Genomic DNA, 12,076 nt, shown 5'->3' with positions numbered 1-12,076 from the left:
AAACACTGAACCACTGCCTTTTGTTGCCAAGAGAGACAGATTTCCTAAGATATTTTAGATTTCCTATGATATTAAATAACTTTTTTTTTTTTTTTTTTACCTCTAACCGTGGTCGTCTCCTCCTCCTGTCCAGAAGTCTCCTCCGCATCCTCATCATCGTTGCCTAGCGATGCCTCAGTGGGCGGAGCTTGGACCGGGGAGCTGTGAGTGACGTCTGGGAGGGGCTGCAGAGGGGAGAGAGGGTTAGTGTGTGTGTGTGTGTGTGTGTGTGTGTGTGTGTGTGTGTCAGTCCCCACAGCTTTCCACAGGACCAAAAAACGGGTTCACTGGTCACCTGACAAATACAAATTTTAATGAAATGCAGAAAACCATTGCTTTTGAAAGCTTTTGTTGCAATGAAAATACTGTGCAATAAAACACAATAAACTATCTGCGCATGTAAGCAACCTGTTGCCTAACAAATAAGCTAGTAACAAAAATGAATAAAATAATATTACAAAGCGTAGGGATGACAAAAAATTGTCTATAAGATGTCGTAACAAAAAATGAAACAAAACTGCATTACAAAGTGCGTGATGTAGACTGAGTGAAACCAGAATTAAAGGTTAAGGATCCTTCATTGACATCCAGAGGTAGTGAAAGATATTTGAGATGTTTTTCTGCATGATTCTGTCACTTTCCTATTTTTCTTCTTCTTCCTCATTTTCAGTGATTCAACCTGTTTTCTGCAAAATATTCCACAATCATGGAATCACAGAAACAGACATATGTATATATATATATATGTACAGTATACGTCTATCAATTTGTTTGCTTTCTTTGCTGTATTTTTTCTTTTCCATATTCATAATCAGCATTTTTTTTCCTCTCTCTTTCATTGATTCCAGGTTGCTGACACTTCTATTGTCTCTGGGAATCCAATAAAATAAGATAATGGTTCACAAGAAAGGAGAGAGAGAGAGAGAGAGAGAGAGAGAGAGAGCAGAGTGTTTGCCACAGACAGGAGGAAATGTTTTCTCTCAGCTCAGTTCAGGTCCAGCTACAGTGTCAGAGACAGAAAGCAACATTTCACACAACAGCACCAAGCTGGCTCGCAGCTCCGCATTAGCTCAACACATTTTTAGTGTTGTTTCTTTTTCTCTAAACTTTACACGGTCCTTTATATGCTGGGTAAAGTTCACGACCCCACGGCCCAAAGAACCCATTCAAAAACCCACTGTCTGCCTGTGAATGATCCAAGGACATGAGAAAATAATAAATCTTTTATTTCCTGAAAAGCTTTGGATTTCGGATTTGAACTTTTCATCTGGCTGAGGGAGAAAGCAACATTTTTCAAATAGCAGAGCTGGATAAGAGATCTTTGCTGACGCATTAAACACCTCATAACTCCACAAGTTTGGCTGTCTACAAATCCTTTTTTTGTTTTATATGAACTGAAACTACAATGTCCTTTATAGGCTTGGAAAATATCACCCTCTGCAGCAGGAAAACAGTCAAAATCCACTGAATGATTTAAAATAAACTGCGTGTGTCAATCAGAGGGCGGCAACTGATCTCATTCCAAAATGAAATATCCACCATTTGACATAATCACACTTACTTTTACAAAATGATTGCTGACATGAAAGTAAAACTCGTTTTAGGAAAGAAAAAAAAGTTCTTAGCTATTTTAAGATCTTTGCATCCTGAATATGAACATTGTTGATGAGAGAAGCATCCTGGAACTATTAAGTGGTGAATTTTAACAATATTTTTCTTAAAATGTATATAAAGTCAGACTGTAGTATCAGAGGGACGTGGAAACTGAATGACCTTAGTGCTGAAGTAGAAGTAGTACACTGAAGTATAGGTACTCTAATGGAGTTGTTAAGGATATATATATATATATTTTTTTTTAAATAGGTAAATTCAGGTTAAATTTGGGTTGAATTAGGTCAATTTTATTCAACTCAGAGTAATAGCACTCGTCTGGAAAATGTATCAAGTAAAAGTAAGAGTGCCTAACTAGGAAAACACTCAAATACTTAATTAACTGCAAGGAAAAAAGCATTAATCATTTCTTTTGGGCAGCAGGAGCCTAGAGCAGTAGTTTTCAAAGTGGGGACCGAGGACCCCTTGGGGGGCCGCAGGGGGGCACTAGGGGGTCCGTGGCAGCATGGGGACAAAGGGGAAATTTGTTACGAAAAGAAAAAAGATATATTTAGAATATATTTTTTTACAAATTTATATTAAATTCAAAAATAAAGTTCTCACAAGCACACCTTTCAATCTCTAAGCTCTGATTTATTTTTTAATTGACCGGAAGGAATCCCTGGCCAGCTGGGAAAATCTGGGTAAAAAAAAAAACTAATTAGAAACTCTCTCATCTGCCTTAACAGCTTCCATCAAGATGCCCTTAAGCAAGGCAGTAAAACCCCCAGTTGTTCCAGTCCAGTGACCAACAAGACTGCTGTTGTGCTGGCAAGTTCCCCAAGTACTAATGTGTGTGATTGTGAAGCTAAAAACAAGAGCATGCTCAGTCAAGCTTCACCAGAAAAGTGGCATTTACTCTAACAAAAGTTCATTAATTAGAGTAGTTACTAGTTCCGTCTCTCCACACGGCTGGCTGGGAGAGAGAGCAGCAACATTTGTCAGATAGCACGCTGCAGGCTGGGAGCGCCACATACCACCAAGTCTCCACCAGGCCTGCTGGGACAAGAGCTGCTTTCTTTGGTCCAAGCCCAGTTCTTTGATTGGGAAGGGAAAGGATTTTAAATTCTGAGTGACATGGGAGTAATGGGTCAGGGAAGGTTTGTGGTCTGTCCAGGGGATAATATCTTTGGTGTGTGTGTGTGTGTGTGTGTTTGTGTTTACGCTCACCATGGTATACTCTCTCTCCTCCACAATCTTTTTCACCTCATCTCTTCCCTCAATGTCTTCATAGGTGTCATCACCGCTGCCGTACCCAGAGGCCTGGAGAGAGAGAGAGAGAGAGAGAGAGAGATGGAAAGCAGGTAGGTAGAGAGGTAGACAGACAAAGATAGAGACAGGAAGTGATTATTAAATGCTTATGAACAGATATAGCCCATGTGATTCTGAGCTGCAGAGTCAGAAAGTGGTATGAGGCAACGGGCCAGAATATCTCGTCGTCCTCATTTTCAGAAAAATGTTTGGATATCCAGTGTTTGGTTCCCAGAGTTTCTGTGATAACACTGACTGTATGTTGTTTTCATTTTAAAAACAGCGTATTTTGGAGACGTTCCACACTGGATATCAGCGGCGAGTAATGCTCGAATCGAGAGAGAGAGAGGAGAGAGAGGAGAGGGGAAGAGAGGCGGGGAAGGAGCGAGGGATGGAGAACGAGAAGTAGGAAACTAAAATGTGAGCAATTTGGGTCCCAGATTGATAAAGCCTTAACACCTGAGAGAGTAAATGCAGCTAGGTACAAAATGCAGCCGAGCTTTTCTACAACGGTTTCTAATGCATGTCTACTGTATGAAAAGTTTTCTTCAAAGTAGTGTACATACGTAAGAATAATAATAATTTTAAAAAAAAAACAGGAGAAAGCCAGAGAAATCAGCAAGTTGACCTGCCAGAAATTCCACTTTTGAAGAAGCACACCTAGCTGTGCTTTATGGGAAGTGTCAGTGCAGCTGGAAGACATTGCTGACAAATTGCTGAAACTTGAATAATATATAATAGTAAGCTATCCCTCATAACCACTGTATCACCATGTACCTATAATCACAGCAATGTAAACCATCTTGGATATTAGTGTGGTATTAACCCATTATTTTGGGTAAATTTACCAAACTTTTACCTGTAGGATTTGCAGTAAACTTGAATACAACAAAGTCCTGTAATGCTCTTTTTGCACCAGTAGAGGGAGCAGTGGTTCCATTCATTACAGCAAAATATCACTGAGAAAGGACTGCCAGAATTGAACTTCATTCATTGGCTAATGCCTGTGTGTGTGTGTGTGTGTGTGTGTGTGTGTGTGTGTGTGTGTGTGTGTGTGTGTGTGTGTGTGTGTGTGCGTGTGTGTGTACATGGTGTACTCACATAAGGGTCGTCCTCCTCACACTGGTCATCTGGGGCCGTGGGATCTGACTTCAGCACCAGTTGTTGGATGGACCCCTGGAAAGAGAGAGAGAGAGAGAGAGACAGAGAGAGAGAGAGGAGGAGGAAGAAGAGGAGAGTCAGTGTTATGTTGCATGGTAACTTAGTTCATTCTGTGTTATTAAATTCAACCGAAACACACACTTCCCACACACTAACACACTGCCTCTGTCTATCTCTTTATCTCTCTCTCTCGTTCCCCCACACATTATCTGACACATACACAATTGCACACATACACACACACTCACATAAATGTATACACACACATCTGGCAGTGAACAGGTGTCTCCCTCTTGTCCAAGCTGTCTGCTCTCCAGAGACAATTTTCACATCAGAATTAAAGCTCCAGTCTGTAGTTTTGAGCATATTTATTCAAAGTATGTGAATCATTTCAAAAAGTTACATTTTGCGGCTTCCTGGTGGCTCAGTTGTCTGAGGGGAAACCATGTAACTACAGCTTGAATCCGGCTTGGGACCTTGGTTGCATGTCTCCCATTTGTTCCAGTCTTTCTCCACTGGAATCAATCCAATAAAGCCAATATGTCATAAAAATAGAACAAATTAAATCAAATTAGAGTTGGTGTTTGACACAGCTGGAAGGGAATGAGCTGCTGATGGAAAATTACCTCTTTGCAAATTTCGCATTTGACTTCTTACCTCAAAAACGGCAGTGTATGTCAATTTTACTCCAATATTTATGCACATTATTAAAGGAAGCACACTGTTTACAGCTTGAAAATACATTTACAAATCATCTTTAGCTGTCTCATACTTGCAGCAATAGTTCAATAAACAAATGTTAATCGTGTTCATATGTTAACTATAGCTCATCCATGCTGCCTATACAAAGGCTAACAGCAACAACTACGTTTTATGGGTTTTAAAGGTCAAAACTCATGACTAGGCTTCAGATTTAACGGTATACCCACCAGTAAATGCAACTAAATGATATACTATCCACTTCTGTACCCCAGCTCTTTGTCAAGGCAGGAGATAAACGTTTTCACCACTCATGCAGACGCTGCTCATTGGCTCTGTGAGGCAGTTGTGTGTGCCACAGATGCCGATCGCGGAACGGTCCTTTAACTGAGAGAGAGAGTCAGCGGGCCGATTCCCTCCGTTAGAACAGTAAAGACTTGCTAAAGGCATCTTTCGCCAAGTTTATTGATATTGAGTGCGAGCCAGAGCGCAAACACCTGTTTTTAATGCAACACATCACGGTCCATGAGACAAGTGGTGGAGTGACTGAGTGGGAAAAGGAGAGAGAGAGAGAAGAAGAGATGCAGAGAGGGAGACAGGGACACAGACAGACAGATAGAGAGAGAGAGAGAGAGAGACAGAGAGAGAGAGCGAGAGAGAGAGACAGGGTGGGTTCGGGTTGGGTAGCAACCAAAATCAGAGACATGTGTTGGAGCAGTAAACAACACGCCTGAAACAAACAAAGAATGTGCCACGCAAACCGGCTCCGCGTTCTTCAAACAGCTTTATTTGCATTTCATAGTTTCATAGTTATGAAAGAACGAGGCCAATAACGGTCAGAGTGATGATGAGTCAATGTGTAAAACTTTTTTAATTATGCGAGTGTGTTGTAAATAAATGAAGGCAGTGGGATGAGTTTGGCAGTGCCAGGCTGTTTGACTGACATTTATTGCTGCATGCTCAAAAGCTAACACACACACACACACACACACACACACACACACACACTACGCCTATAACACAGATGTCGGTCGGTAGGGGATTTTGACTCGTGCTCTTGACCTAGAAGAATGGGTGTGTAGCTGTCTGTAATGAATGAATGTGTGTGTGTGTGTGTGTGTGTGTGTGCGTGCGTGTGTGTGTGTGTGAGAGAGGAAACAAAAGACAGCTGTTGTGGAGACCAAACAACCACAAAAATGATATAAACAATGCAGTCAAAACCAATAACACACACACACACACACACACACACCCACACATACATTTGTATTACTATACTTGTGAGGACCTTGATTGACTACAGGAAATGAATTATCTAACCCCTAACCTTAAAGTACCGGCCATAATATTATAAGGTGAAAAAAAGTGGGAAACAGGACTTTGAGAAAGTAGATTCTGCCAATATATAAAAAAAAAGTGTCACTTTTTTTCACCTGTTTACAACTGTTGGCAAACTTAATATTTTCTTCATTTCATCGGCATAAGTTTCCTCCAACTGGATTTCTGTGTTCCACTTGTTCAAACTGAAAGGTTTAATAAACATAAACAAAACGATTCACTTAAAAACAATTCAGTGACAGTAGTTTTTTTTATATATTGTCAAAATCTGCTCTGTTTGCGTTCATTTATGTGCTAAAAGTGTGATTTCGAGACCTGTTTCGCCAAACAATGGCAGTGAGTGACGGATAGACCAGAAAATGTCCTCACCTTTGAGGATGTTCCTCATCTTTCCATCCTTATGAGAACATTTGTTCCTCATAAGTATAAAAATACAAGAACACACACTTGGCCCGCAGCAGTCGAAGAGACATCCAGTGTAGCCGTGACATTGCTCTCTGTTGCTTTGGCAACAATCCTTCCCTCATAAATCCAACTTCCCTCCTTTATTCTGTCCTACTCACTTATTTGTTCCTTTCTCTCTCTTCTTTCTTCTCTCGTCTTTGAAAGGGAAGCCTTTGGGGTTTTGTAATTTCTGAAGCTGTCACACTGCTGTTTGTCGTAAATGTCAGATTTTACCCATGTGCATCAGCTCTTCACCAAGATCCGTGTTCCCTTCATTTGGGTAATACTGTGTGTGTGTGTGTGTGTGTCTTAGTCTCTGGAAACCATCACCACCATGGCCGGGGTCAATCCATTTTTAACTAATCAATCACTTTTTGGAAAATAAAGTCACTATTGTGAAGGCTAGTAGCAGTTTCATCTCTGTGTCCAGTATTTATTTATCTCATCAGCTGCACGCTTAAACTTTACCAAACTTTATATGTTCAGTGTGGCCATGTAAGATAGCTTTGCATAATTACAGAAGCAGTGTATTGTACAAAATTCTCAGCACACACACACAGGCAAAAAAAAAACTACGAATGTTAATAATTTGATCAAAAGCTTATTTGGACAAGACAGTGTGTTCCTTTACATCCTTCCTTAACATTTTGGATGAGCAGTGATATATTCAGTGAGGATTACAGTTGCTCAGAAAGTCAGCCAACTCATAAAAAGGTTTGCACACACATAGTCTCTCTGTATCCCTCTGTCTATTTCCCTTTCTTTCGCACTCTCTCTCTCTCACACACACACATCTACAGACACACTCTGTGCCACACACGCTTCTTTTGAATCTTTGTGTTCAATTAAACTGTGAGGAGAGCGAGAAGGCCAGTGAGTCCATGAGAGAGTGTGTGTATTATGCAGAATGTGTGCATAATGTTCACGAAATGTGTGTGCGTGTTCAAACGTATGCATGTCTGTGAGGGTCTTTGTGCATACTGTATCTGTGTGTTTCATAAATGTGTTAAGAGACAGAGCTTTGTGTGAGTGTATTGCAGAGAGCTACTGCTGCTGTGTGACTGTTATCCTTCTCCCTATGGTGGAGATGGAGGATCTCAGACCGAGCTGCCAGTCCAAACACTGAACAGCTGGAAACCACCGGCCACTACTGGTCCTCTTTGTCTGAGAGAGAGACAGAAACAGAGGAGGGAGAGGGGAGCGAGCTATGAAAATAAAGAGAGAGGGAAGGGAGTAAAGAAGGAGATGGAGGGAGGTAAAGGGAAGGAGAGAGGAGAGAGAAAACTATAGAGGGCTTTCAGATGATGTAACGCACCCTCTGGCGGCCATGTTGGATGTCCTCAGCTCTTGGGCAACAGTGGGAACAGCTAATTCTATTAAAAGTACAACTCAGCCGTCATAAATGTGGTTATAATTTATGTGCTGTTTTGACTGGGAATCATTTCACTAGTGATAGATTTGATTGATTTTGTATGACGATATAATAAGATAATGTCAGCTTGTTAGCTAGCCAACCATAGTGTCAGCCAGCTAACCATCACTGTTTTGATTTGCGCACTAGGTAACGTATCTGGTAGAAACTAGTGTTACTAGTGGCTAGTCACACGTAAACACTAGTTGCTTTCTGTTTGTTCAGGTTAACTAAGCTGACTCTTCTCAAACTACAAACCCTAGTGTTTTGGGTAGAGACTACAGGGCTAACAGTTTCCTGTGTTACAGTAAACTCAATTTAGAAAACAGATGATTCTGATAACATATAATACTTATAACATTACTGAATTGGCCGACACCCACACCACAACAATCTTTTTCTTTTTCTAGCCCACTTGTTATTTGATATGATGGCACCAAATGTGGATGCTAGGAGATTTGTGACACAGCTGCAAAGCCTCTATAAAAACAGTTTGAGGAGAGAAAGTGAAGGATGCAGAAGAGAAGGAAAGAGGAATAGGCAAATAGAAAAAAGAGAGACAGAGCTCTGTGGAGGCTTTGTCCATCCACTAAGTTAACTTCTTTATTTAAGAAGTAAATTGAAAATGGAGGAAAGGAATATGCCTTACGTTGCAGATAGGTTTGGTTGCGATAAGTAACTAACATACCCTCGTGGCAGCTGGGGGAGGGAGGGAGGGGTGGGATGACCTTATTTGTACACCTTTTACCTGATCATTGTAATTGTGATTTGATGGAAAATTCAATAAAAAGAACTTTGAAGAAGAAAATAGAGGAAAGGATTCCTGTTTCCAGTTTACTGTCGTCTTTATTACCAGTGCAGTGCTTCCACCCATACACACTATGAACTGTTAAACCCTCTGCTAAAAATGATTGATGTGAGTGATTTTGGTCTGAAATACTGTTTTGGAAACAATCATGACGTAAACACCCAAATAAGGATTGCTTTTAAACCACTTATAGATAAGGAAACGTGGTTCCAACACCAAAATTGCTCTTCCCCTGCAACCAAGAATCCTTGAGTAAACACATGCTCTCCCTCCCTGGCTCATCGTATTTCTTTGAAACTCTCCTCGGATTTCTCCAATAAAATCTTAATGAGAGGAAAATAGCTGCTTGGCGATAAGAACTTTCCACTGTCCTGGAAGCTAAACATCTTGTAGTTTGTCCATCACATGTGCTTACATAACAATAACTCAGAGGAGATGAAGAGGACAAAGGTTGCAGTGTAACACAGGACTGCTGTTTGTTTTTAAGATGAACACAGGACATGTGTTTTCTAATTTAACCATCAGTCAGGGTGATTTTATGGGAAACCACATTGTTGGCGCATTTTATTTTATGTGCTTACCCCTTATTAAAATTGAATATTCTCTTAAAACCTATTAAAAAAGTTTCAGATTCAACATCTTGATGACATGATATGCTGGTTTCTGGCCTTAGGATATAATTGTTCCTGTTACTAAATATTGACTGGACTTAGATATTCCTGTTACAAAAAAAAACAACAATTTTCCTCCCCACCATCCCCCTTGTTATATTTGGACAAATCACGCACAGCCATTTCTGACAATTACAAAGCAGCAAATAATGGGTGATTGGAAGGAGAGAAAGAATTTAGTGGTGGATTTTCTTTTACAAGAACACAGAACAGGATCACATCCCATATTTCTACCTTTTTCTCCCTGGCTTTTATTCCTTTTTGTTTTTACCACACACCGTCATTTTAGGGACACAGAAATATTTTTAACATGGATTGTGTGTGTTCTGACTCTTGCACTCTTTAGTATTGTTTGATTATAATGTTGGCAACCTAGGAATTTACACTTGCACTTAACTGTTTCCTCAAATGTAAATGACATCATATACTGCTTGTTGTTTATGAGCTCTCGCAGGATAAGGCAACGCTCATAAACACATGTGGTCATTTATTCCTTGTCTCCTGTGGCAGCCATTAATCTGCCAACAGCGACTATTGTGTTCATGGCTCAAATGTAAAGTAGGCTTCCACCCAAGCGCCACGTTTGGTTCTGTTAGTAGCAGCGGGTCCGCCATCCATATGATCCCCAACATGAGGAATGACGGATGGACTATGCATAAATGTAGCAGTCATGCAGGACTGACAGAAGATGACGGGTGAGGGGGCGGGCTTGGCTAAAACTGTACACACACATACGTGCACACGCTTACACAAACACCACACATATGAATCTTTTCCCATCCTGACTCACCACAAACCTCTCCAGGCCCGTCCCCCCTGCGTTCCCCACGAAGATCCCGGAGCTGGCCTCAAAAGTGAGGGACTGTGGGCTCCTGGTGAAGGCCACCCGGTGGTATTCCTCACAGTCCATGTAGAGACGCACCTGAGGCACACGGGCAGATGTACAGTATTTACACACACACACAACAAGCTTTACTTGTTGCAAATCTAGAAGGTCTCTGGAAAATACTTTATCCTGCATAGTTAGGTCTCTATTGCAAAATCACATTAGTTGAGAACTTAATCTCAGTTTCTGACAAATTCCCCACGTTTTAAAATCAAATTAGGTGCCACTTGAACCCTATTTAAACACCCTTAAATCATTGTCAAATTAATTGTGATACCTCAGTATATTTACCGTAATCAAATCCAGTCCAGATTATTGGTAGCCTCTATTTTACAATGGTATTGTTAGTGCTAGTGTGTCTCAAAATTAAGACATTTCCCATAAACCCTTTTGCTTCCCATCGCAATGAGGATGTTGCAAGAAACTCGCTTGTGCTGGAAGAAGAGCGCCCTCTTCCTGTTTGGTGCAATCCAGCAGATTTATCGCCAAGTGGCACACAACGTAGAATGTAGTGTAGAAGCCAGTAAAGGCTGCCTATCTTCTCAGTGGTGGTCTCATTTGTTTAAGGTAATTATACTAATGTCTCAGAATTCATGTGGTAATGACTTATTGATGTTAAAATGCTACTAAACTAACTAAATTAAACATGCTAAACCCACCTCCGCCCCCTGTACGGTCAGGGTGAACCTCGCCCATCTTCCTGTCATGTCTCCCATCTTGAAGGATGCAGCTTCCTGGGTCCCGCCTGGAGTCCCGGGGTCGGTGTAGTACAGCACGACTCTCTGGGAGCCATCCTCCACCGCAGACAACGCTATGCCCAGGTGCACAACCTTACCGAGAAACCAGGAGATTCAGATTCAGAAAACTGTCCTTTATTGTCCTTCGCATTACATATGGCAGAAAAAAAAACTTTGGCAAAGAATGGACATCTTTCATACATACTATCTAGTACATACTATCTAGAATCTACTTAATTTTAATAATTATAGCCTATACGTTTGGTTGATGTAGTTGGGTTTGTGAGTGCATGTGGGTGTTTGCTAAAGATGAGGGAGTAAGCCTGAATGATGGTTAAATTAAGTAATACACTAGTTTGGCTTAGATGGTGTCAATCAGGCGGTGGTGTGATGTTAGAAAACTGCTGATACCTGGCATGCAACCATTTAAATGCTGCAAGAGAATGAATGTGATTGGTTGATAAGAGAGTGGTTGAAGCATAGCGATTGGTTCAAGGATTAGGAAATACTTGAATCAATAGGTGGCTCTTACTTTTGGCTGTGTGATGTTTAGCAAGTCTGGTAAAGAAAAGTAAACACATGAACAGAAAAACAGGTAGAGGCGTGGTGTAACTCGAGCGTTTATCGCCTCACCTTCTGGTAAGCATCTGTGATGGCGAACAGCACGCCACCACGTCGTGTGGTGGGTTTAGCCGTGACCGTGATGGCAAAGTCCTGGTAGAACGGGTCCGGGATGAAAGACCTGGTGAGCCGGCCCACGTTGGCGTCCGGCCCGAAGCTGTAGGCGGGGTAACCCTCGAAGCCCGTGACGAAGGAGACGGAGGGGGGGAGGGGAACGCCGATCAACTCTGTCAGGTCCAGAGCCCCCTGGGCACCGCGCTCTGGAGAAAACAAACATGGAGGAGAAAACACAGTTAGTGGAGGGAAGGAGGGAGTCACAGGTAGCTGATGAAAGGGAAGTGCATCACTGGACTACTGAGA

The 12,076-nt window shown here is 41.4% G+C and overlaps 1 protein-coding gene across 1 annotated transcript in view; it reads right to left on the bottom strand.

Moving 5' to 3' along the window:
• The window catches only part of LOC139908678 (collagen alpha-1(XV) chain-like), a 78,355-nt gene that overhangs the window by 24,186 nt on the left and 42,093 nt on the right, over positions 1 to 12,076 (bottom strand). The window contains exons 3-8 of the mRNA XM_078291443.1: positions 11,729 to 11,976; positions 11,018 to 11,188; positions 10,263 to 10,394; positions 4,042 to 4,116; positions 2,854 to 2,952; positions 101 to 224 (exon numbers count right to left, since the gene is read on the bottom strand). Coding sequence (XP_078147569.1) covers positions 101 to 224; positions 2,854 to 2,952; positions 4,042 to 4,116; positions 10,263 to 10,394; positions 11,018 to 11,188; positions 11,729 to 11,976 — 849 coding nt within the window. The remainder of the gene's footprint in view (positions 1 to 100; positions 225 to 2,853; positions 2,953 to 4,041; positions 4,117 to 10,262; positions 10,395 to 11,017; positions 11,189 to 11,728; positions 11,977 to 12,076) is intronic.

Source organism: Centroberyx gerrardi, chromosome 22 (genome assembly GCF_048128805.1).
Source record: "Centroberyx gerrardi isolate f3 chromosome 22, fCenGer3.hap1.cur.20231027, whole genome shotgun sequence".
NCBI classification, from domain to species: domain Eukaryota; kingdom Metazoa; phylum Chordata; class Actinopteri; order Beryciformes; family Berycidae; genus Centroberyx; species Centroberyx gerrardi.
This window is presented reverse-complemented; position numbering and strand designations above follow the sequence as displayed.